General features: G+C 43.6%; 1 protein-coding gene across 1 annotated transcript in view; it reads right to left on the reverse strand.

Moving 5' to 3' along the window:
- LOC115780812 (pleckstrin homology domain-containing family A member 6-like) overlaps positions 1–26,592 on the reverse strand; it is a 222,148-nt gene that overhangs the window by 182,753 nt on the left and 12,803 nt on the right. The window contains exons 2-3 of the mRNA XM_030730223.1: positions 8,172–8,274; positions 7,499–7,603 (exon numbers count right to left, since the gene is read on the reverse strand). Coding sequence (XP_030586083.1) covers positions 7,499–7,603; positions 8,172–8,274 — 208 coding nt within the window. The remainder of the gene's footprint in view (positions 1–7,498; positions 7,604–8,171; positions 8,275–26,592) is intronic.

Genomic DNA, 26,592 nt, shown 5'->3' on the forward strand with positions numbered 1-26,592 from the left:
AAAAAATTAATCTAATTAATTAGGAGCTTTGTAATTAATCGAAATTAATCACATTTAAATATTTAACATGATAAATATTAATTTAAGTTTGGTTGATTAATGAATCAATATACATAAGCTTAAACTTCAAAATTTTGTTTATTTTCCCACCAGTCTACTAGTGTTGTAGTACTCAAGATCAGTCTTGGTCTCGAGACCGCTTTTTGATGGTCTCGGTCTTGTCATGGACTCATTTGGTCTCGGTCTTGTCATGGACTCGGACATTGCGGAGTCTGGATTTTATTTCAAGACCAGTCAAGACCACAGCTCTGGAAATATCACTAAATTGCCAGAATACTGTGCAATTTATTTGTTAACATCTTTGCTTTTATTGGATACAAAACGTACTGATTCAAATCCAACAAAGATTGCGCTCCTCTGCCTCTCAAAGGAGCTCACCTCGCAGACTCCGCCCCGGATAGGTCGCTGTTATTATCGCTGCTTACGCCTGTATCATTTCACCGCAGTTTGCAATCTACCACAGAGCACAGACAGTTTCATTCACAATGTGTGCGTATAATCTCACTATGGTCATGCGTGTGCTACATAAATTGAAATAACAACTGGCATGAACACGAGGAGAAGTAAGAGGGAAAATGAAGATCAAAGGAAAATTTCAGGCTTCCAATTCAACAAAAAAATCCCAACATGAAAGGTAAATACCAACCTTCATGTATTTTGATACACAAACTAAAAATTTAATGCAAGTTTTAGGGCTGCAACAGTTCTTGGAGTAACGCAATTCGATTATTAAAAATCCTCGACACAAATTTGTTGCTTTGATGTTTCGTTTCAACTCTGCAGCTCAGGTGTCTCCGTGTAAAAGGGGAGCACTTCCTCCACATTAGTTCTCCATCGCTGTAACGGATTTCTGTCATTTGGAAAAAAACAAAACAAAAACGACCCCTTATCACGAGTGGATCTCTGAGATGTTTTTCCAGGCCCCCACTTCTCTGTGCTGTGAGTGCGCATGTTTGAATGTGCGCGCCTGTTGTGCAGAAGATGTCAGCTGTTATTTTTTTCTTTATGTCAACTGTAGCCACTAGAACAGACCTATAACCACAGTGTACTCGGGAAAGGGGGGGCTGCCATTAGCACTAGCAATCGTTCGGTGCGAACGATCTCCAGGCGTTGTTAGTGTAGTTGTGCAAGAACGAGCCGATGCAAGGAAGTGGAGGGATGGGAGCTGAGGAGGGTGTTAGCGCTAAACTCATCCGACTTATGGATCACGTTTAATTGGAAAAGCATTACAATGGGAGCAGATTTTTTTTATCCAAGGTAGGTAAATATCTGACTGATTCAGGTGATGATTTTATTGTAATTAATGTCAGGAAAAATCAGGACCTGCAGAAGCCACCCGACTAGAGCAAAAATCCGATTTCTGCGACTTCGACTGAGGCAATTTTTACTGTATAAATCATATAAAAAATACAACTCACCATAACGCTGGATCAGTGTGAGCCCTGAGCTTCTCTGCTTTTCATTTTTGCTAGCCTGTGGGTTGGCTGGGTTTGGCCGGCACACCAATACAAGCTTTGATTTCACAGGAAAGGCTGCAGAGCCGCTGTGCTGTGTGCAGGAGAGTCAGCTTGATGGCTGAGTCCGCCTCACTGCTGTCCCCATGCTGCTAAATAAAAATGTAAATGGACTAGTTCTTGTATGGTTTCTTCTACTCTTGTTGAGCACTCAAATATTAAAATGAGCATAACGTAGGTCAACTGACCTATTTCATTACGCAGGTACGGAACCAGCGAAGCTGTGGGTTTAATTTTAGCGGTGACAATCACGTGACCGACACAAGCGTCTTGACACACGTCAAGAGAGTCATAGATGGATGTAGAGGAGAGGATCCGCCAATTTTTCTAAATAAAACATAGTTCAGCCTCAGATAAGTAAAATGGAAATATTGTAAGTTATTTAGTCTTGCGCGGCCCGGTACCAAATGACCCACAGCCCGGTACCGGTCCGGGGCCCGGGGGTTGGGGACCTCTGGTCTACAGGACCCAGATGAGGCCGTTAACAGGCGACAGTGAAGGGCACAGAAGAAGGAACCGATAAGCATGCTACATGCTTGCATATTTCAATAACTGTGTATCTGTGTCAGGTCTGTGTATAAAAGTTGAACTAAGATAGACTTGTGTGAAGCTGCACCAACTGGCTACATTAGGCAGCTCCAACAATTCTGAACCAGATTAATCTGTAAACTGTGTGAAATGGCTTTATTAAATTTAATAATTGGACTCCTTATTCTGTTGTTTTGTGTAATTCCTGTTCGATAAACGAACACGCAGAAACCTAAAGCCTTAAGCAGCAGCACACACTCTTATTATTTCAATTCCTTCAGTAGCTGCTCCATCCACCCTGTTTGTTTCACACAGAGAAACATCTGCAGTACGGAAGTTAAAATATGCTGATGAATTGTTAAAATGAAAAATTATTTCTTATCCAATTACTTGATTAATTGACGGAGTAATCAATGGAATACTTGATTACTAAAATAATTGATAGTTGCAGCCCTACTTGTATTCAGAAATCCATAGTCAAACATTAGTTTTCAGCACCAGTGCTGCGATGAGAGGCCTTCAAGAATAAAATAACTACAGTTACCAGCAAGATGATGTCACGTCCTATTGTTGCATTAAAAATGTGATAGTTTATGCTCACAACATGGTGGCTGATATTCAAATGTAGGAAATGCTTTTAGCAGCTGAGGAATCTGGAATTTGTTTTTTTTTATGTTTTTTTATGTGATTTCTGCAAACACAGTGGAAGGAAAAGGCACTCTGGGACACATTAAATGCTTGATATATAAATGTAACTTTTCTGGATTATATGCAAAAATTATCACTCTATCTGTTCTGCCAAACGCAAAGGTTAAAAAATAGTTCATAATAATTCAGTGATAAAAAATGTCATAATTCATCTGCAGTAATTCATGTTAAAAAAGATGGTCATTTAGTTAAAAAAAAAAAAACTTACATAGTCAGTGTTGGTTATCTGTATTTTATCTTGAAGGTGAATTCTGAGGTAGCAATGCATTGTGGGTAGCGGAAGCAGAGCTTAGTGGAGGAAAAACTTTTGTAGCGAAAAACCTGCCAATCCATGCTTAAACTTCACCTCCTGTGTCCTAAATCTTTATTTGCACCTTCGAAAGCAATGGCTGTAAGTCTAATCTATGTTCTGGTTAATATTATATTGTTATAAGAGCCAATTTAGAGATCGTTTTGTGAATGTGGAATTAGCCTTATCCCAGGGGCTCATTTTGCTTTGTGCTCTGTATATTAGCATAGCAACAACGCTAATGATTTAATTAGCATATGAAAAGATTGCTAAAATGCTGTTGATCTTTAGTAATGGCCAAAGTTAATTCTTATGCATGCTTTCTGGCACTAGCAATTTTATTTTGTGCATTTATTTCACATAGCAAGAGCTGATGCATATTTTATTTTCTGTTTATTTTCTAGTTTCACTCGACCTTGTTCATTGAGCTTTCAAGCCACAATTGTAAAGAATTGTAAGCTGTCAAGAAGACTGTAATAAAGGAGCAAGACGCTCGGTTCCTGGCTCATGAATATCGAGTTTGGCTTGCTGTTGATCTGCGTTAACATACACAGTGTATCCAACACGTAGTGATAACAGTACACTATCAATCTAATAAGGCCTGATTTAGAGTTCTGCATTCATCCTTTGTGTATAACTGAAAATCCTCTCTGAACCAAACCTGATATGCACCTCGAGAAATGTAAGTACACGTCCAAAAAAACTGATTACTGCTTTCCAGTTACATCTTAGGCCCCATTACTCAATTAACAAGTGGGAGCGGCATTTAGGGGTTAGCATTAGCTTACTAATTAGCATTAGCGTTAGCGCTGGGGTGAGAAATATTTCTTGCTAGAACCCTGAAGTTACCATGGCCACTACCAATGGTAACGGCAGAGAAGTAAGTTGTTTCTCCACCATTAGTACATTGAGCTAGTGGTGGGCAGATCGATCCTAATATCGATAATATGGATGCCAACGTTGGTATTGGTATTGATCAATATCAGTGTAATGAGATCGATACTTTGGCTTCAGTTTCTCTCCTGTATGCAGTGCTGCGGTTTCATCAAAGATGTGAGCTGACTGTCTAAGTGTCACTCCTGTCACAGCACAGAGCAGGCACACTTTGCTCCTCTCCTCCCCACAGTGTTTTGTTATACTGTCATGTGATGTATAACATATTTTATTTGGGGAAAAAAAAAGGATTTTGCTATGAAACATTTAAAATTAAAATTTAAAAATTTAAATTTAAATTTAAATTTGTAGAAAATTAGTGAATGAAGGGACATTTTTTATTAATTTTTTTTATTAAACTTTCTGAACAATCTACCTGGAAAAAAAGTTTGCATTTGTTCTTGAGTGATGATTTTGTACACTTAATTTATGAAAAAAAAAATTCCAGACATCAATGTATGGGGAAAATTGTTTTGTTAATGTTCTATTGTTTCAGAACAGTAACTTTTATTTTGATAAAGTATTTTCTACTTACATATAAACTTTGCCCCAAAGGAAAAAAATCTCAAACCAGTTAAACTTGATGGAAATTCTTCATAATTATTAAAAAGTATTGGTATCGGTATCGGTGATTATGGCCCTGTGTTTACTTGGCATAGGATCGATACCAAATCTTGAAGTATCGCACACAACTACATTGAGCAGCATACATGAGGAGTGATTGAGAGTGCTAAGACCCTCCTCCTGGCTCTGAATGGTTGTTTTTGACTGGGAGAGGTTCAGGGAGGAGGTGGAGGAGCTCCATTTTTTTCTCAGATTATCAGTCTCATACTGTCGTGACATGGTGACAGTTTTAACAAATATGTAAAAACCAAATTTTTTATAAAAGTTACATCCTGCAGCTCTAATCTGTATAAGATTAAAGGCTTTAGTTCTTACTGTCGATGAGTGTTTGCCATTTTTTCAGTTTTACACATTTAGCTATGTGGTTTTGAAAAAGCACCCATTTTTACAAAGGTTGTTGGTTTAAAAACAACATAACTTTATGTATTGTTTATGAAAGGCAGAGAAAAGTTAAGACTATTGTGATGAACTATGAATAATTGTTTTACATTCTGTGATAAATGATGGAAGTCACCCAGGAGTATTAAATAAAGATGGTTATATTTATTTGAGCTGTGAGTGTTTAATATCAGGATGATTTTATGGGAATGTGGATCTTTCAGATCAATTTGAGAAGTGATTTTGATCATGTTTCACATTTTATTGGGTCATGTAGCGTCAGGCACTGGTCTTGGTCTTGTCTCGGTCTCGCCCTCCCTCGGTCTTGGTCTCGACTGGTCTTGGACCCTAAAAGTCTTCGTCTTGTCTCGGTCTCGATACATTCTGGTCTTGGTCTTGGCTCGGTCTCGGGTTAGGTGGTCTTGACTACAACACTACAAGTGCTCCTGTGATAAGCAAACTCCTGAAATTAAAGTTAAGCATCATAACTGGATAGTTTTATTCAACATTAATGTCTCACTTAATCTAGTTGGAAATTAATCATTCGCTCAGCTGTATTCCTTGATGTTGAAATGTGTCATGCTTGTTTTAACAGCTTATTTTGAATTAAAGACTTAAAATTAAACCACAAAAAGGAGAAAAAGTTCGTTCTCCGTTTAACCAGCTGCTTTTCCACAGCTGTAATTCGCACTGGTTGCTAGGTGACATGAGCTACGCAGAGGTGATGCTGATATGAAGGCTAGCCACTCACTTCCGGCCTTTGCAGTCTTTGTGGGCTGCGAAGGACCCGCAGCCCATTTTTGACATCGTGCATCGATATAATCTGTATGCCTGGAATTCGTGCACTGAGAAATGTTCCACGGTGCAAAGTGCGATTAAAATGCATTCAAATTTTACATTTCGGGCCTTGTTCTCAGCTTGTGCTGGGGGGCCGGCCTACAGAGGGTGGGCTGCTCATTGCTTCTGGCTCTCTGGGGCTCTTGCCCATTGGTTGCTCCTGCGTCCCCCGCTTCCCCGGGGTGTGGGTGCCTTGGGGTTCCTGGGCCATGCTGGATGTTGTGGCGTGGGTGTCGACCTGCTCTGCTGGGGGCTGTGGGCCGGGGCGGCTTGGGCTTCTCCGGCATGGGGGGGGGGGGCGCTGTGCGGAATGTCGGGCGCTGATGCCTCGAATTCCCTGGGGCCCTTGCCCCTCGACTTGGGAGGCTCCATCTGGGACCTCCCTCTCCCCTCTGCTGGGGTGGGTATGCGGTTGTCGCTGGAACGTGCGGGTTTTCGTGCGGCCGCGGGTTTTCGTGGCTCTTGATGGGCTCAGATTTCCTGGGTCCTTCTCTGCCTGCCTCTGGCTCTGGCTCCTTGTGCCCTCATTGGTAAGTGCATTCCATGACACAGACACTAACGCAATCACAGCATAACAAAATTGTTGTTCTTATACAATCGTGCTTCATTTTGTTGTGCCTTTTCCACATAGTTATTTTTCCAGGTGTTGCTTGTTCTGTTTTGGTATGTTGTCTTTTTTCTTTTTTTTTTTTTGCAGTTGCAGCATTTGAATTGTTTTGGTTATTGTAGTGGTGCTCTGTCCTCTTTTTCTGTTTTCTCCCCTTTCTCTCTCCTTTTTTTTTTTTCCCTCAGCCTGTCAACTGGAATTAAATGTATATGTACACAAATAAATACATAAAAAAAATAAAACAAAACAAAACAAAACAAACACACAAACATTAGCAAGAAAAGCTTATAGAGACTCTATAGAGCTTATCTTGGAAGGATAAATATGTTTGGCACAACAATGCATTCAGATCACAATTCTGCTTGCAAACAGTGCCAGACATGACAGGCTTTAAAAAAAAAATGATAACATCACAAAATTGATTGACCTGCTACCTTTTATTCATTTATTTCCTTCAGTTTCATTGCTCATTTGAGTGTTGTGGTTGTCAAATGAAGCACCTTCCAGCACCAATCAGGGACTCCAAGAAGGCTGGGTACTCTAAACTGACATGCAGTATGTGAGCACAAAGGATAGTCAATGATGTAACTTTAGTGTATTCTGGTTCTTACCACGTCTTACAACTCCAGAATGGATTACAGTCAAGCCACTCTCTAGAGTTCCAGAACTCATGCTATGCCTTGAAATGAGCCTGATTACATCTAGACAGTATCTGGATTGAAAACCAAGATCTTCTTGGTATACCACTGTGCTGCCCATCCCACACACAGGAGAGTAAAAAAGATATGAAGTGGTTTACATGGGTGTTATATTTTCTTTGAGCATCCAGGGGTCGGCTTGGATACATGTGATGTAAATTTCATGGTGAATGCAAGGTTCCATGTGCCCGCCAGTATTTTTGGCCACATGGACCAATCTGAAAATTAGAGTCCCTAGTATTGCGAACCTTCAAAACACAACATTTTATAATTATATAAAATCAATGTAATTAAGTTTTTTTAAGCTGACAGAACATTTTACCTGTTTGTACATCCATCCTTGTTTGGCAACCTCTGCTGTGGAATTCCGACGGATAGAATTGTTGCGCTTCCCAAAAGTAGCTACCTTTCTAGGAGTATGAGACATCTGCAGATCAGCAGAGAAAATAATGGAAGAAAATAATGGTATTCACAGTCAAAAGTATTCACATCCAAAAAAAAAAATCACATATTTTAAATGAAACCTTGACTGATGGTGAAGGTGTGTGCCCATCAGTTGGTTGTCATGTCACTGGTATAATATAGATCATACTATCCAAACAGAGAATTCACTGACCAAAAGCTCATAGTGGCTACTTTTTAAAACTTTACAATGAATTTGTTTTTCACCCTCAGGGTATTTTATTTCATGGGCTTTATAAAGTACATGAACTCCAAAGAGGTGAAGGAAAGTTTAAATTTACCAAGGCAAGATCCTCACAGCATAATCACACTACTATACTTTCTAGAGAATGAAAAACTAACAAAATGTAATACTTGATATCCGTAGAGTAATTTATTTGTATGTATTTAATAACTTTGAATGCTACAGTAGAAACAGTATTCCATGCTTAAATATTTTAATATAATCTACATAATATTTTGCATGCTTGTGTGTCTGTGTGTGTGTGCGTGTGTGTGTGTGTGTGTGTGTGTGTGTGTTTCCATGTTCTCACCTGACTGTAGCACTGGACTTCTGGAGACAAATCTGACACCACACTGATGCTGACCTTCTCAGCAGCAATGCTCACCATCCCATTCATTTCAAGTTCAAAGGACCTGGACAGAATAGCAAAAGCATTAAATCCTATGCACAGTATTCACACCATTACCCATAATTCATAGCGGAAGCCAGTATTTTACTTCTGTTTGCGCTGTTGTTTACGGTTGTGGGCTTACACACTTGCCGTTCATTTAAACATTTTGACACTGCAGTTTCTTTTACCTGGCCTAAATGATACCACATCGGAGGTTCATACATTGCAAGGATGTTTTAAAAACCAGCAAGGTAACAGTGCCTCACATGTCACTTCTGTAAATGACATGAAATTATGGCCTGAAGTCAGCTACATCGACATTAGCAATTACTTTGTTTTTTCCAAAGGTGTTGATGGCGAGGAATCATGTAATTATAACAGCACCAGATTACCTTCAAAGTAATAAAATCAATAAAGTAATACCGAACAAACAAGGCAACGTTGTTTTCCTTAAAGCAGCTGTAGAGCCGAGCCAGAGCATCAGCCAAGCTAAGCACTTAGCATGGGTCATGCTAAGGGAACGTGGAGTGGTGGAGACAGTCAGCTGTTCCTGTATTGCAGATTAGGGAAATCATGTAGTGATGCTGCAGCTATTCTGTGGAAGGTATATCACTTATCTGGATATCAGAATGTTCAGAAGCAAACACTGGACTGGCCGAAGGCTGTGATCAAGGAGATACGCAGCTGTCATCTTGCTAACTGCTACGTGTTTACATGTGGAAGGCACGCATTTTTTTTTTTTTTTAAGCCTGTCATGTCTGGCTGTTTTCGCAATCGGAATGATGATCCAAATGCAATGATGTACCAAACATATTTGCTTTTACAAGAACAGCTCTACAAGTTTTCTATAGGTTATTCTTGTTAATGTTTGTATTTTTATATTTTTTTTTGTTATTTATGCCAGGCCTGACAGGCAATAAGGAAAGGGATAGAGAAGATGGGGGGGAAAAAAAGCAAACAAAAACAAAAACGGGGTGGGACAAAGGGGAGAAAGGAAAGAAAAATACTCAAAGATATACATACATACACACATTCACATGTCTATACAAATGCAAATACATATATACATATACACACAATTTTGCTGTTTGCATTCATGTGTGTATGCGCCTCTGTCATGGAATGTACTCAATGAGGGTAAGAACTGCAACCATGCCCCCCACGATCCAGAGGCAAATAGGAAAGGACCTAGGGGACCCAGGCCATCCACAGCCCACTAGGAGCTCAGAAGATCTGAGGCCACACATCCTGATGGCAACCGAGTGCACACCACTGACACTGAAAAGAAGCATATTCGTCCCCGTATACTGAGGTGGGCACTGCTAGTAAACGGCAGCTTTCGTCAGCATGCGGGGATGCGCATTTTCATTCGCCTGAGACGGATATGGTCGTTTACGTACCACCAGAAGCAGCGGGGGGTGTAGGTACGGGGGAGCCGGCCCACGGGAGGTGTTAACGACTCCACTTTACATATGAATAGCAGCGCTGCAAGCCGAAGCAGCGGCAACAGACCAACGTGGCTTCTCTGTCATTGGATGAAAAAAATGCTATCACAATTCAGCACTCACATGTGATTGGCTGGTAGATCTGTCCCCCATTGGCCTTTATAAAGACAGGCCTGGGTAAGCCCCTCCCTAATAAATAATAACCCAGTAATAAAAATTATTTTTAATTATTATTTCTGTGATATACCTTGTATGTTATGTTGTATTCATGCCATGCTATTAACCTCAACTAAAAGGAATTCAATTAAGAGAAACAAATTGTGAGACACAAGTTTGAATTTCTTTTTTTTTTTTTTTTTTATTTACAAAGCAATATGCACACACACACACACACATCATATATAAGAAAAAAACATTATGACATAATGCTTTGCTACTTCTGGGCCATGTGGTGGTGGCTTTCTCTCAGAGCATGGTCCAACATACAAACATTTATGGTGCATGGCGTTGTATTTAGGGTGAGCTTCTAGTCTGTCTTGCAGTTTGGCGCAGAGGTCACTGAGCTCCTGGCTGGGGAAGCTTGGGGGTCTTAATCCAGCCCGATACGTTCTCTGAGACGCCATCCTCCTCATCCAACATGAGGTCAGTGGTGACACCGTCCCAGAAGGCAACCTCCTTCACTGCCAGGACACTCACCCTCGCCTCCAGAAGCTGTTGACACAGAACACACATTAAGTCATTATGAAACTATATGAAATATTTTGAAAAATCAGAAAACTACACTGAAAGTTTGAGTCTCTTGACTTTGAATGCACACATAGCAGATAAGACCCTGAATGCAAAAAAAATAAAAAATTAATCAGCCCATCTTTGTCATCAAAAACAATGGTTATGTGAAAAAGTACCAACTCCTGTGCATCCTGTGAATAAAAGACCAATGAACAAGTACTTTGAAAAAATGTAACATTGATAAAAGTACTCCGTGAATCGCCACCTTATCGTGGTGGAGGGGTTTGTGTGTCCCAGTGATCCCAGGAGCTATGTTGTCTGGGAGCTTGTCCCCCTGGTAGGGTCTCCCATGGCAAACTGGTCCTGGGTGAGGGTCCAGACAAAGAGCGGTTCAGAAGACCCTTATGAGTGAAAAAACAAGGGAACAGTTTACCCTGCCCGGGATAGGGTTACCGGGGCCCCACCCTGGAGCCAGGCCTGGGGAGGGAGCTCAAGGGAGAGCGTCTGGTGGCCAGGCATTAGCCCGTGGTGCTTGGCCGGGCGCAGCCCGAAGAGGTTACATGGGCCCGCCCTCCTGCAGGCCCACCACCCGCAGGAGGTGTCGTAGGGGTCGGGTGCAGTGTGTGTCGGGCGGTGGCCGAGGGCGGAGGCCCTGGCGGACCGATCCCCGGCTATCGAAACTGGCTATTGGGACATGGAATGTCACCTCTCTGGTGGGGAAGGAGCCTGAGCTAGTGCGTGAGGTTGAGAGATACCAGCTAGATATAGTTGGGCTCACCTCAACGCATGGCCTGGGCTCTGGAACCAGTCTCCTGGAGAAGGGCTGGACTCTGTTCCAGTCTGGAGTTGCCCTCGGTGAGAGGCGGCGAGCTAGGGTGGGTATTCTTGTATCCCCCCGGCTTGCTGCCTGTACGTCGGAGTTTTCACTGGTGGACGAGAGGGTAGTTTCCCTGCGCCTTCGGGCTGGGGAACGGGTCCTGACTGTTGTTTGCGCTTATGCGCCGAATGACAGTTCAGGGTACTCACCCTTTTTGGAGTTGCTGGGCGGGGTGCTGGAGAGTGCTCCATCTGGTGACTCCATAGTCTTGCTGGGAGACTTCAACGCTCACGTGGGCAATGACAGTGAGACCTGGAGGGGCGTGATTGGGAGGAACGGCCTGCCCGATCTGAACCCGAATGGTGTTTTGTTATTGGACTTCTGTGCAAACCACAGTTTGTCCATAACAAACACCGTGTTCGAACACAAGGATGTCCATAAGTGCACATGGCACCAGGACACCCTAGGTCGCAGGTCGATGATCGATTTTGTAATCGTATCATCAGATCTGCGGCCGTATGTTTTGGACACTCGGGTGAAGAGAGGAGCTGAGCTGTCAACTGATCACCACCTGGTGGTGAGTTGGATCAGGTGGCGGGGGAAGATGCTGGACAGACCTGGCACACCTAAACGTATTGTGAGGGTGCGCTGGGAACGCCTGGCAGAAGCCCCAGTCCGGGAGATCTTCAACTCCCACCTCCGGCAGAACTTCGACAGCATTCCGAGGGAGGCTGAGGACATTGAGTCCGAATGGACCATGTTCCACACCTCCATTGTTGAGGCTGCTGCTCAGAGCTGTGGCTGCAAGGTGGTTGGTGCCTGTCGTGGTGGTAACCCCCGAACCAGATGGTGGTCACCGGAGGTGAAGGGAGCCATCAAGCTGAAGAAAGAGTCCTATCGGGCTTGGTTAGCATCGAAGCGATTCTGGCAAACCGTCAGGCGACTCAGGGGGGGAAAGCAGTGCTTCACTCACACTGTTTATAGTGCGGGTGGGGTGCTGCTGACTTCAACTGAGGCTATAGTCGGACGGTGGAAGGAATACTTCGAGGACCTTCTGAATCCAACTGACATGCCTTCTGTAGTGGAAGCAGAGTCTGGGGATTAGGGAGATGACTTGACCATCACTGGGGGTGAGGTCACTGAGGTAGTTAAACAACTCCTTGGTGGCAGAGCCCCTGGGGTGGACGAGATTCGCCCTGAGTTCCTGAAGGCTCTGGATGTTGTAGGGCTGTCTTGGTTGACACGCCTCTTCAACATCGCCTGGAGATCTGGGGCAGTGCCATTGGATTGGCAGACCGGGGTGGTGGTCCCCATCTTTAAGAAGGGAGACCGGAGGGTGTGCTCCAACTTTCGGGGGATCACACTCCTCAGCCTCCCCGGTAAGGTCTATGCCAGGGTGCTGGAAAGGAGGGTGCGTCCGTTAGTCGAACCTCGGATTTAGGAGGAACAATGCGGTTTTCGTCCTGGTTGTGGAACGCTGGACCAGCTCTTTATCCTCTCAAGGATATTCGAGTGTGCGTGGGAGTTTGCCCAACCAGTCTACATGTGCTTTGTGGACTTGGAGAAGGCATTCGACCGTGTCCCTCAGGGTGTCCTTTGGGAGGTTCTGCGGGAGTATGGGGTGTCTGGCCCATTGTTGCGGGCCATTCAGTCCTTGTACAACCACAGTAAGAGCTTGGTCCGTATAGCCGGTAATAAGTCGGATTCATTTCCTGTGGGTGTTGGACTCCGTCAGGGCTGCCCTTTGTCACCGATTCTGTTCATAATTTTTATGGACAGAATTTCTAGGCGTAGCCAGGTGGCGGAAGGCTTCTTCCTTGGTGGCCTCAGAGTCTCATCTCTGCTTTTTGCAGATGATGCGGTTCTGTTGGCTTCATCAGGGGGGGGCCTCCAGCTCGCAGTGGAACGGTTCGCAGCCGAGTGTGAAGCGGCTGGCATGAGAATCAGCACCTCTAAGTCTGAGGCCATTGTCCTCAGCCGGAAAAGGGTGGAGTGCCATCTCCGGCTCAGGAACGAGTTCTTGCCTCAAGTGGAGGAGTTCAAGTATCTCAGGGTCTTGTTCACGAGTGATGGGAGAAGGGAACGGGAGATCGACAGGTGGATCGGGGCTGCTTCTGCAGTGATGCGGACGCTGCACCGGTCTGTCGTGGTGAAGAGGGAGCTTAGCGTAAAAGCGAAGCTCTCGATTTACTGGTCGATCTACGTTCCTACCCTCACCTATGGTCACGAGCTTTGGGTAGTGACCGAAAGAATAAGATCGCGAATACAAGCGGCAGAAATGAGTTTCCTTCGAAGGGTGGCTGGCCTCTCCCTTAGAGATAAGGTGAGGAGTGCGGCCATCCAGGAGGGGCTCAGAGTAGAGCCGCTGCTCCTCCACATCGAAAGGAGCCAGTTGAGGTGGCTCGGGCATCTGATTAGGATGCCTCCTGGCCGCCTCCTGGGTGAGGTGTTCCAGGCATGTCCCACCTGGAAGAGGCCCCGTGGTAGACCCAGGACACGCTGGAGAGATTATGTATCTCGGCTGGCCTGGGAACGCCTTGGGGTCCCTCCGGATGAGCTGGAGGAGGTGGCTGGGGAGAGGGAAGCCTGGGCTTCTCTGCTTAGGCTTCTGCCCCCGCGACCCGGCCCCGGATAAGCGGAAGAAAATGGATGGATGGATGGATGGATGATAAAAGTGCTTCAGTGATTTTGGTCATTAACCCCTGAGGCACCTTTAAACTGATTATACACTTTTTATCTTTTAGGTCCCAAAATGTTACAGCTGCTAAAACTATAAACATTCAATGTTAATTATTTTCACCTTCACTGGACCACCTTTTTATATACATTTTGGGTTGTTCAAAAGAAGCCAGATTTTATATAAAGTAAAAAAAAAACAATAAGTAATATTGGTACACCGCAAGACAAGGCCACAGCTGGTCACCCCTATCATGTGATGGAGCTGATCAGTGGGGACCAGAGAGATTCAAATTTGGCCAATTGGTTTTTGGAGGTGGCAGACATTCTTTCCAGACTAATGTGCTCTAAAAGTAGATTCTTACAGTGAGCAATCATTTTTTGATTTCCAGTTCATGAGGATAGTTTTCTTAGCGATGCATAAGGCAGTAAGAACTATGTGTGACATATTTGTTTCCATGTGTAATTCATTTACATCACCTAAAATGCACAGTTTTGGTGAAGCTGGGATATCGCAATTAAACCATGTGGATAAGTCCTCACATATCGTCTGCCAGAACCTCTGAACAGGCCAAATAGCATGCATATAGTTTTCAGCTTGACTGCCTGAACAGTGGGTGCATATATTTGTGTCTCTGAGGCCCATTTGGAACATCCTGTGTCCTGTATAATGTGTTCTTTTTGTATTGTATGAGTTGTAAATTTGGACTTTTTGTCATTTTGAAGTTGTTTAAATATATCTGTGTCCAGACGTTTTCATCTGGGTTGATGGAAAGATCTCGCTCCCATTTTGCAGTTGGGAGGGATATTGTATTATTAATTTTTAAATAATAACTTATGTATTTTTGATGACAATTTAGGGGTATAAAGCTTTAGAAAATCTGTTACCAATACTGGGATTTCTAATTTTAGATTATTTAAGTTAAACCTTGCCTGTATGATGGACCTCAATTGCTGATATTCAAGAAATTTGCTATTGTTAATTTCATATTTTGAAATAAGTTCTTCAAATGAAATAAAGGTCCCATCGTGAATGACATGTTCTAAATTCTTTATTCTTTTCTCTTGCCATGCTGAAAAATTCAGTACTGTCTTCTTCTGACATATATCTGGATTGTTCCAAATGGGTGTCAGTTTACATGGGATAAGTGAAGACTTAGTTATCTTCTAAAATTCCCACCAGGTTGTCAGGGTGGTGTTTATGTTAAGACTTTTAAAGCAGTTATGATGTTTAATACTGGAGCTTATGAAAGGTAAGTCAGACATTTTCACTCTTCCACAGAGTGTTTGTTCTAGATCCAGCCATGGGCTGTCTAAAGGGCTTGATTTGATCCACCTTGAAACATACTGTAATCTACAGTATTGGCTAAGAAATAGTGATAGAAGTTTGGAAGTTCTAGACCACCACTGCATTTTAGCTTTGTAATGTCTTCAAACTTATTCTTGAGGTTTTGTTTTTCCATAAAAATTTTGAAATGTATGAGTCCAATGAGTCACTTAAACCAAGTAACAGAAGGTTTATTAGGGATCAGTGAAAACAGAGAATTGATTTTAGGTAGAATCATCATTTTTACTGTGGCAATTCTGCCCATGAGAGATATAGGTAGAGAGTTCCAACGTGTGAGGTCATCCTCTATTGTTTTTAGTAGAGGAACATGATTCAATCGTACCAGGTCTGACAGCCTGCTGGAAAAATTTATACCTAAATATCTAATGTTGCCTGACTGTAGTGAGGTAGTGGTGGTATTCTGATAGTTACAATTCAAAGGTAAAACTGTTGATTTACTCCAGTTGATGGAGTAGTCTGATATAGATGAGAATTTATCTATAAGTGTGATTGTCTTAAGTGGAGAGGTTTGTGAGTTCCCAAGGAAAAGTAAAACATCATCAGCAGTCTGTGTTCTTTGTTTTAATTTCTTTGATATATACATTTTGTCAGATTATTGCTGCTAGTGGCTCGATGAAAATGACAAAGTCAAGGAGAAAGCAGGCAGCCCTGCCTGGTGCCCCTCTGCAGATTGAAGCTTGGGGAAATAAGATCATTTGTCCTAACACGTGCATTTGGAGAGCTGTATAGTGTTCTGATCCAATCTATGAAAGATGAACCAAATCCAAATTTGTGTAGAACTGCTAACAGAAATTTCCAATTTACCCGGTCAGATGCTTTCTCTGCATCTAAAGAGACAACTGTGGTTTCTAATTTGTTAATAGAACAGTAATCTATTACATTTATTAGTCTGTCTGTATTATTGGTTGAGTGCCGACCTTTGATAAAACCTGTTTGGTCCGGATGTATAATAGATGGAGTGATTTTTTCTAATCTTCCGGCAAGAACTTTGCAAATTATTTGAAGGTCTACATTAATGAGAGAGGTTGGCCTGTAGCTGGATGGGAGTGTGGGGTCTTTGCCTGGTTTAAGGAGCAGGCTAATGTTAGCAGAGTTCATGTTTGGAGATAACATTTGATCATTCTGAATCTGAGTTACCATTCTGAAAAAAGTGGGTGCTAGTTCAGACCAAAATTCTTTATAAAACTCTGCTGGAAATATATATATCTCTGACAATGTTATATGTATGTGCTTCGCCCGCACATATATAACACTGTCATCACAGTCATTCCTCAGTTCAATACCCGCTCTTCACCAAGCGCAGCTGCTCAGCGGGGCATCCTAGTGTTGTACCTCATTCCTCTCCTTCAGGGAACAGAAGTTATAGACATAACTATTCATTCCCTTTCAGTCGATTCACTCGGTACAACACATATAGTATGGGACATATATACACGCCCCAGAGAGCAGCCACCGAACTGGAGTCGGATCACCAGCACCCTAGTGCAAGGCAGACCCAGCAGAAAGGACAGAATGAGTCACCGAAGGGCTGTCACATCCAAATGATATAACCGAACAAAAGTGTGTGGTGATGACCAATTAGCTGCAGTACAAATATCACTCACAGGAACCCCTTTAAAAAGGGCCCATGAGGTTGCCATTCCCCTGGTGGAATGTGCCCTCACACCCTGAGGCAAAGCGACACCTTTAGTGCCATATGCCAGGGAGATGGCCTCCATAATCCAGTGGAAGAGCTTCTGTTTAGACAGAGCTCTACCTCTAGCTGGATTAGCAAAGCAGACAAACAACTGGTCAAATGAACGCACATCCCAAGTGCAGTCAATGTAGGCCTGTAGCAGACGCACTGGACACAGAGAATGCAAACTCCTCTCTTTCTCAGATGCGAAAGGAGGGGGGCAAAAACTCTGAAGTTCAAATTCCATAGAGCTATAAGCTGCTGGAATAACCTTCCAACACCCAAATGCCGCATGCAGTGCGACCCTGAGACCATCAGAAGAGAACTGTGTGCAAGAAGGATGCACAGATAATGCATAGCCACTCACTCGCTTTGCCGAAGCAAGAAAGCAAGAAGAAGCGCAGTCTTGTATGAAAGAAACTATATATGTACAGACTCAATGGGTTCAAAAGGGGGGCCACAAAGTGCATCCAGCACCAAAGTTAACTGAACACTGAACTTAACCACAGGTATCAGTCGGCGAACTCCCCTCAAGAAGTGCATGGCAAGAGGATGTGCACCTGGTGTCACCCCATAAAAGCCGATATGACGAGCAGATATAGCTGCTAAATAGACCTTAATTGTAGACAAGGAAAGACCCTTATCTAACAGCTCCTGCAGGAATGTCAAAACATCCACAATCATCCCAAACGGCTAGTCGTTTCCAGGCCGAACCAGCCGGTGATCAGAAATTTTTTTTTTTTTTACCCACAGCAGCTGCTTTACTCAAAAAAAGTTTTACTCTTTTTGAGTAAAGCAGCAGTTTTACTCAAAAAGAGTAAAACTGCTGCTTTATCTACCTAAATAATAAATAAATAAATATTCAGAGTAAAGCAGCAGTGGCAGCTCTCGTGGCCACAGGTGCAGACAGTGATGGTCGGTCGGAGCTGGCTCTTCACTGAGAGCCGTTTTTCATCAGGAAGGGCTACAAATACAACAGCCTAGCCAGTACACCATGAGAGGTGAAGGGCGAGACACCCATACCTCTCAAGTCTCCCGTTTTGGCCGGGAAACTCCCGTATTTTACCCCTCTGTCCCGCCGTCTTCCTGTATTATTATTTTCCCATAAATTTCCCATATTTTAATATAATAATTTTTTTAAAAAGTGTTCCTGTGCCGCTCTAAACTGAATTGTCACTAGCTTCGCGAGAACTGCCACCTGCAGTAGCCTGGGTGGCAGTTCTAGCGAGGTTAGTGCCGACAGCCGGAACAAACCCGGAAAAACAACTGGACCTCAGTTGGGCTCAGTGTTGTCAACTTAGCAAGGTTTTTTCCCATAAAGCGTCTAGCAACAGTGAAATCCTCCGCTGTCGCTGTGTGTTCTGTACATAAAGCTTTCTTCCTGCGTCCCTTCGTAGACTTTGGCATCACCCAAACCTCACTTTCCCTCCACCCTCAAACCCCAAAACCTCACTTAATCACCGAGTCTGCCCACCCGCTCCCTCCGCTCCCATCCCCGGTACTCACTTTGGCCTTTTTCAACCTTTGAGATAGGCGACAGCGAGTTTTCTTACACAAGCTGGCAACAGTGGCCCAGATAAAGGAGAAGGGTTGAATCTTGCTAGCAGTCTCAGCCCACATAAGTGTTTTCGATATTCTAACATTAAACAAAATTCATCTGTGTAATGTAATGCAAAGCATTAAAGTTATTAAAGTTCATTTGTAGTTCTAAACATATTTAGGGTGTTTTTTTCTTCACTTTTTGCCTCTCCAAAAATGTTCTTCCTCTCTCCCTCAGCCTCGACTACAGCTACATCCAAATGAACAATTATGCAAATTAGGCGATGACATAACAGCGACTTCTATTTTCAGCAGCTAATATTTCCCGTATTTTTAAATACAAAACTTGACAGGTATGGAGACACCAGATGTAGGGGGGAGGGGGGGGGTGACGATCGTATAAAAGGCCTCTCCAAAGCAAGCTCCCAAGCTGAATTTCAACCCCAGTGGAAACCACCTTGCGAAATCACACCCTCCCGATCTGAGAGCCCTGATGCAGCAGACCGAGCTCTTTCCAAGGGCGGATTGCTAACACGCAGGATGCGGTTATCGTCAGTCTCCTCCGCAGGTGGTGCGACGCACACAGGCGGTGAGAGAGAGTCCATTGCTGGAAAGCTCTCATCCTTTTTTTTTTTTGGCATTTTTGGCCACAGCGGCTTTTTCGTGACAGTGGAGAGAGACAGGAAATGGGGGAAAGATACAGGGGAAGACACACGGGCAAACTGGCGACAGCCGGGACGCAAACCCGCGCCGCCCGCACCACAACACGGCGTGTGTATGTTGTCGCCGGCTTCACCACTAAGCCACCCAGGCGCCCGGAAAGCTCTCATCCTTAACAGCCCGAGTGGCACTACAGCAATCATAGATGCCATAATACCCAACAACCGTAAGAATATTTGGAAACGCAGTCTGCGTCCTAAATGAAACTGAGCGAGGCAGCGCCGAAACACAGCTACTCTGTGCTCTGACAGACGTGATCGGCCAGAGAGCGAGCATATTTCTAGTCCGTGGAACGTGATCTGCTGGCTCGGGGTCAGCGAGCTTTTCTGAAAATTCACTGAGAACCCCAGTGTCTCAATGCAAGACAGGACCAGCGAGAGCTGCGCCGCCATCTATTCTCTGGAGTCTGCTATGAGAGCCCAGTCGTCTAGATAGGCTAAAATGTAGACGCCTCCCTCTCGGAGTGGAGCTAACGCTGCTTCGGCACATTTTGTGAAGTGCGAGGAGCGAGAGACAGCCTGAAAGGTAGCAACAGGTATTCATAGGCTACGCCCTCGAATGCAAACCTCAGAAACTGCCTGTGATTTGGGTGTATAGCCACGTGGAAATAGGCATCTTTTAGATCGATTGTCGTAAACCAATCCCCTGGGCTGACTGCGTTCAGAAGCTGTCTGAGTATTAGCATCTTGAACTTGTAAGTTCGCAGGTATTTGTTCAAGACTCGCAGGTCGAGAATAGGACGGAGCCCTCCCCCTTTCTTTGGAATGACAAAATAGCGGCTGTACCAACCTTTGTCCATCTCTGAAGCAGGGACCACTCGTATTGCTTTCTTCTGCAGCAGTGAGTTAATTTCCTCCCTTTGTATTGCTGCTGCTTCACTTCTTATGGTACAGCTTATTATACTGCAGAAGCGAGGCGGTCTGGTCCGGAACTGTAACGGGTAACTATGACGGTTTCTGGGTTGGTGAAGGAGAGGACCAGTCCACCTGCAGCTTATCCGCTGCACGGTGAAATAGCAAAAAAAGAGACATCGTCTCGGCCGGCCAACGCAGCAGTTGCGGCACACTGGGCCGATGACAGGCTCTCCTGCTCATCTTCCGACAAACCATGCAAATCCAGGCCGATGTCCAGCAGGTCCTCGTCATCCTGGCAAGCGGCTAGCTCAGACTGAAGCTGGCCAGCACTCTCGCATGGTTCCGGCTCACTTTCAGCTAACCCATCAGTGTCCTCCATGTGATCTGCCCAGCTAAATATGGGGACATCAGTCGGATACTCCTCACCTTTGGATCCGGGGGAAGCCGGGATCCCAGACTCAGAGAGGAAGGGGTCATGCCGTGCGACAGCTGTCCTTCTCAGCACTTTTTCCACAAATGTCACCCGTCTCTCCAGGGTCGAGCGCCAGAGCTGGCGACAAAATGCACAGACATTGGGCTCAGTCAACGCTCTCCTAGTGTGCACAATCCCCAGGCAGACAGGGCATGCATCATGCTGGTCCTTGTCATGCAGAGAGAAACCGCACCCCTGAGGACAGGGGCAAAGAGAAGATTTCTGCTCTGCTCGCTTTGGTTTAGTATTTATGCTAAAACACAAAGCGAAAATGCTGCACTAGAAGACTCAAAATTAGTGTTCCGCAGGCAGTCCACACACCAACTGAGTGGTGGGGCTAACACCAACAGGGACAGTTGAACTAACTTCGAGCTGGCAGACAAGAGAGCTAACTAGCAGCAGCTAGCTAGCTCGCCTCAGCGGAGGTGTTCTTAGCGAGGTGAAGAGCGTAAGAACTAAGGAATGACTGTGATGACAGTGTTATATATGTATGGGCGGAGCCACACATATGTCATCAAAGGTCATCTGCCTTAAAGGCGTGAATAGAGGTGTCTTCAGCAGGACACGCGAGGGCGTGATATCCCATACTATATGTGTTGTACCAAGTGAATCGACTGAAAGGGAACTGCATTTCCAAGCTAACTACACAAATACAGCAGACTAACATTAGAATCCAATACGTCTTACCCACTTCCTTCTTGCACAACACTGGGCAGAATTTTGAATGGCTGCCACCTTTTCCAGAATGTGATGTTGACCTTATCAGAAGTTGTGGCGGACCGTCTCATAGTAGGTTTTGCAAGAAGCTGGAAAACAGTTTTGTACACTGTAAAAAAAGATTGTAAACACAGTGCATACATAAACAATATTCAGGCAAAAAAAACACACAAACATACAACACCAATAGATACTTACACACAATTATATCACTGTCCATGCATTGGAAACACTCACACTCGTGCTGTGAACACAGTCTGTGGAAAACAAACGTGAAAATAAATAACAGTAAAAACATTTTAAGTTATTCTCTCCTCCACACATTGAGTACTGCGTGCTTTGTTTTTGATTCTTACCTTTGCAGAGGATCATACCTACTTTTATTGGATTCGGAGTTGTGCAGGCCGCGAACTGCTTCCTATAAGATAAGGTGAAACCAAATAAAAATAAGAAACCAAATCACAATATGTATGTCCACTTACTGTGACCATTCCGCGACTCTTAGTATTTTTATTTAAGAAACGAACAAGTCTTACCGCAGTTTTCGGATTGTGCTGCCGTCTTTTCCTCGAGTCCTTCTGTAGGTGAGTCTTTGTTAGATTCCAGAGCATCGAGTCTCTACACAATAGATGCCATCTTGTCTTTCAGTTGTGCTAGTAGAAACCTGAATAACTGATGAGAAAACCCACTCATTGCAGCCAGCAGTGTCTTCTCGTCTGCAGCAGGACTGTTTGAAGCTGGCCGATAGAGAGGCCCGCTTTCACGAGGAGCTTCCGGGGTCTTGAAAATATAGACGATGTCCTACATTGTTGTACCAGGAAAGCAGCGCATTCAGTTTGAATGGAAGAGAATGACGGTACTGATTTTCTGTGGTCTTGCGAGACCTTCTGTCATGTATCAGCTGTGTGGCAGGCAGGAAGGAGGACCCCAATGCAAGATACACCAGACAGAGGTAAGATATAAACTCAGCTTTATTTGGCAGAGCTAAACAAAAGGCAGGACTGGGCAGGACCAGTGGCAAAACATGCAGAACAAAATTAAACTCCACTTGAGCTCCAGAAAACAGGGGAAACTGACATTGGCACACAGCATGGGAAAAGAAGAACAGGACAAAGATGAAACGACGACACGACAACAGGCACTGGAAACACAGGACTTAAATACACAGGAGGGCTAATGAGGGAGGTGGAAACAGGTGGTAACACAGGTGACGCTAATAACAATGACGAGACCAGGGTAAGCAAAACTGAACACAACAGACAGGGACTGGACGACTATCAAAATAAAACAGGAAGTAAGACGATGGAACAGAGACGGAGACCTGACACAGAATACAGGGAGAACACCAGGGACTAGAAATAACAATTAAACCTCACAACCAAAAGAAACCCAGAACAGAACAGACAAAATGAAGCAAAACAAAAACACACACACACACAAAGGACCCCAGACCATGACACCTTCAGCGTGATCCCGCACATGATCTGTATTGTCCAATCACAGGCGAGGAAGCTGCCACGTGGAATTCAATTCATTTCAATTCAATTCAATTTTATTTATATAGCGCCAAATCACAACAAACAGTCATCTCAAGGCGCTTTATATTGTGTGTAAAGACCCTACAATAATACAGAGAAAACCCAACAGTCAACAGTTGTACACACATCCACTGTCCATTTAAGCAGGACAACTGAGAAGGTGACTGTTGCATTAAAGTTTTTACTTTTTTTTTTTTTTTTTACATTTTAAATTTTTCTCATGAAGGCTTTGCTGATATCTCTTATGTACATCCATGTATAGCAAAATAAAAGCATACATTTTCTTATTACTTCTGCCTTGGTAGTCTTTTTTTTTTTTTTGCATTTTTGGCCACAGCAGCTTTTATCAACAGTGGAGAGTGACAGGAAATGGGGGAAAGATACGGGGGAAGACACGTGGGCAAATTGGCGACAGGCCGGAACGCGAACCCGCGCCGGCCGCACCGAAAGACAACGCGGCATGTGTATGTGGTCGCCGGCTTCATCCCTAAGCCACCCAGGCGCCCTGCCTTGGTAGTCTTTAATGTCATTAGTGCATGTGAACGTTGTCTGCAAACATTCACTGAATGTTTATGGCAGCGTTCATGGGATGTTGTCTGAATGTTCAATACTAGCTGGGAAGCCACAGCACAAAAGACGATGATGGTGTGACAGACTTTTTGTTACAGTGAATTAGACTGAAAATTGAGTACCGTATTTTTCGGACTATAAGGCGCACTTAAAATCCTTAAATTTTCTCAAAAATCGGCAGTGCACCTTATAATCCGTTGCGCCTTATGTATGAATTCTTGTTGCGCTTACTGACCTTGAACCAATTTTATGTGGTACACTGCACTCAAAAATCTTTCAAAATGTTTTAGTATGACTTTGATAAGGGACGCTTCAGAAATATCGACATTTTCCAAAGAGTACGACAGGGGGAGGGGGGTAACACCCAGCGTACACTTTTCAAATAGTTGATCGCCAATGGCCGAGTCATCCACACCACTACACCATTGCGTGGTCTGCAGCGATATGGCCACCAGTCTGGCGGATCAGATCAAAGGCCTCATTAAATACTCTAATGATGATATTAGATGGGAATAAGCTGTGAGTGTGGCGCAGCAGGTGTGGAAAGCAGCCAAAGCCGCTGGAGATAAATTCAGCAAGAAGTGGAAGCATTGTTCCAAAAATGGAAACCGTAAGCAGTAAACCGCAGAAAACGATGATGGATCTGGCCTATTTTCATGCTGGCCCAGATATTTGTGCGTAATCTGGCGATTGGCGGCCGGCACTGTTGCTAACTTTTGTGCAACAAAACTCACTGTTGGCCGTCTCAAAAATTGCTAGAAGTAGCTAAAGGACAAATCGAGGCCCGGGGGTGTATGTGCTGTCCCCCTCGGTGCCAAAGAGAGGTCCAGGCGATGCCACAGCGTATGAAGGGATGCAGTACGAGCGCTGTATGTACACAAAACACGGTGACAGCGGAGTTTTCAGGTTTCTGGTGTTGTGTCAAAAAGGGATTTCCTTTTCTTTTTTTTTTACATTTTTTCTTTGCATATATCGGTAAATATACTAGTGCACAGGATCTGTGAAGGGCTTATATACAAAATGAAGAAATGACTTGTCCTTACCCTCATAAATAAAAGAATATATTGCAGTGTCTGTTAAGACGTTGAAGGAGATGGTGAGAGAATGCCAGCAAAAGTTGCCCTTTTATTAACAATTAAATGATTGCTGTGTGCCGCAACCAAAACAAAACAGTAACAACAACGAGACTGATTGACTCGGATAATGGCGAGAGGGAACCCGGCATGCTTGATGCCGAAATCGCCCAACTGTTCAACTCAGACACTGAAGATGAGGAATTTGATGGATTTGTGGAAGATGAATGATTTAAAAAGTGTGTATTTTTCTGTATTTGTTACAACTGAACAATATTCTGAGTTATTGTGAATGAGTTGAATAAAGTTGGACTTACGTGACGCTTTTGTTTCATTCTATATATGTTTTATGATGCACCTTATAACCCGGTGCGCCTCATGTATGAAAGTAGACCCGTTCATTAATGCGGTGTGCCTTATGGTCTGCAAAATATGGTATGCTTTTCAATGAAAATAATACTTGTGGTCTCACCAAAATCAAGTTATGGCCTTTGTTTATCTCCGTCAGTCCACTAAAGTTCAGGGTTCACAAAAAAACTCCATGACAAAGGCTCACAGCCTTATTGGAAAAAGGGACCAAAGCTTGAAACTTCCAAAAGTATATTTTCAACTAGATAATTTGAACTTATAAATTAGAATGATTTCTTGTGAATTTAGTCTTATTTGAATGTTTCGCTGTATAATAATTTATGTGTAGTCACATTGTAATGGATAAAGGCTTAAAAGACGATAATGTAAATTTGATTATATATATCTCAAAATAAAAATATGCTGGTTACAACTGTTGGGAGGGGTAGACCACTGGTGAGTACTGGTGACCACTGGTGAGTACTTGATTTGCATTTGTATGACTCACACAAACCTATATGAAAGCCTGCCCTAGACCTGAGGAGAGGGGGGAGCTGGGGGAGCACTGACACAAAAAAGTCCACGTCAGTTTCCTACAGTTTTCTGTTCTGACCAAAGCCTCCTGCTGAGAGCCCTAAATCTCAAGGCACGCGGCAATATTACATGCCAGTGACTGTCGAAAAACCCACTTTTCATGCAGTGAAATGTCCTTTTTTAAAAGCTGTGTTCAGTCACTCTGATCCAGTTATACTGCCTGACATGAAAGTGATGAAACATCCAGGCGTCTATTAAATCTGTGTGACAAGCTTTGGTAGTGCCCTGGATTACTGTGGGTGAGGCTCCTCATTTATACAAACAGCCCATCAGAACCGTGATTTGGAGAATACACATTCAGAAAAAAGCCAATCAAACCTTTTAATCTTAACTCTAAGGAGATAATATTGACATCTAAAGCAGCTGCAAATGTTGGCTCCCACTAACATTTGTTCCATGACTGAGAATAACTGAACCCTCCTGCTATTAGTTTAAATCTGTTTCATTATCCTTACCACTTGTGTGTCTCCTGAGCAAGATAACATCACATTTTTTTCTGCTGGAAACCTATTTTACCAGGACCATCTTTTGCCTTTCCCTCCCTCCATTAAAATTCAGAAAGCCAACTCTAAGCACCCCCCATAAGAATGAAAGCAGAGAGAGAAGTGAAGAACAGTACAAATGAAAGGAAAAACCACAATCTGTGATGCATGAATGTGATCATTTAACCTATAACACAGGGCGATCACCACTGAGGCACCTGTGACCTTCCCTTACCTGCAGTGAACAGCTGGTTAACACTGAGCGTATCACAGCTGAGATGTCTGATCAAACGCACTTCAAATTACCGTAATTATGCGGAAAAATCAGAAAAATTCAAACAATTTCTGAAAGCTGAGAAATTGCACTTCACACACAAGATAGGGTTATTATGGTAATTGTTGCTGGAAGCCCACGAACAGCGGGACATTTGAAGTATGTTGTGTCCCTGACAACATGTTCAGCATTATAAGGGTTAAAAGATCCTTTTACCTCTGTTCACTTTAGCTAAATTCCTCAGGGAGGGGTGGTATTGTGCGTGTTCCTCAAGCTCAGGTCAACTACCAGAGCTGTTCCTAGGACTGCATTCTTCTGGACAGAGGCCTCTGCCACTGGAGCTATTCTTCCAGTTTCAAGGTTACAACTCCTAATGCTGCTATTAACACTGAGACCACCTTGGACTTTACCTTCCACATCTGCTCCAGTTGTCCCTTCAGCACCTAATACTTCTCTATTTTTTTCATGC

The sequence above is a fragment of the Archocentrus centrarchus genome, chromosome 5 (genome assembly GCF_007364275.1).
Source record: "Archocentrus centrarchus isolate MPI-CPG fArcCen1 chromosome 5, fArcCen1, whole genome shotgun sequence".
Classification (NCBI taxonomy): Eukaryota; Metazoa; Chordata; class Actinopteri; order Cichliformes; family Cichlidae; genus Archocentrus; species Archocentrus centrarchus.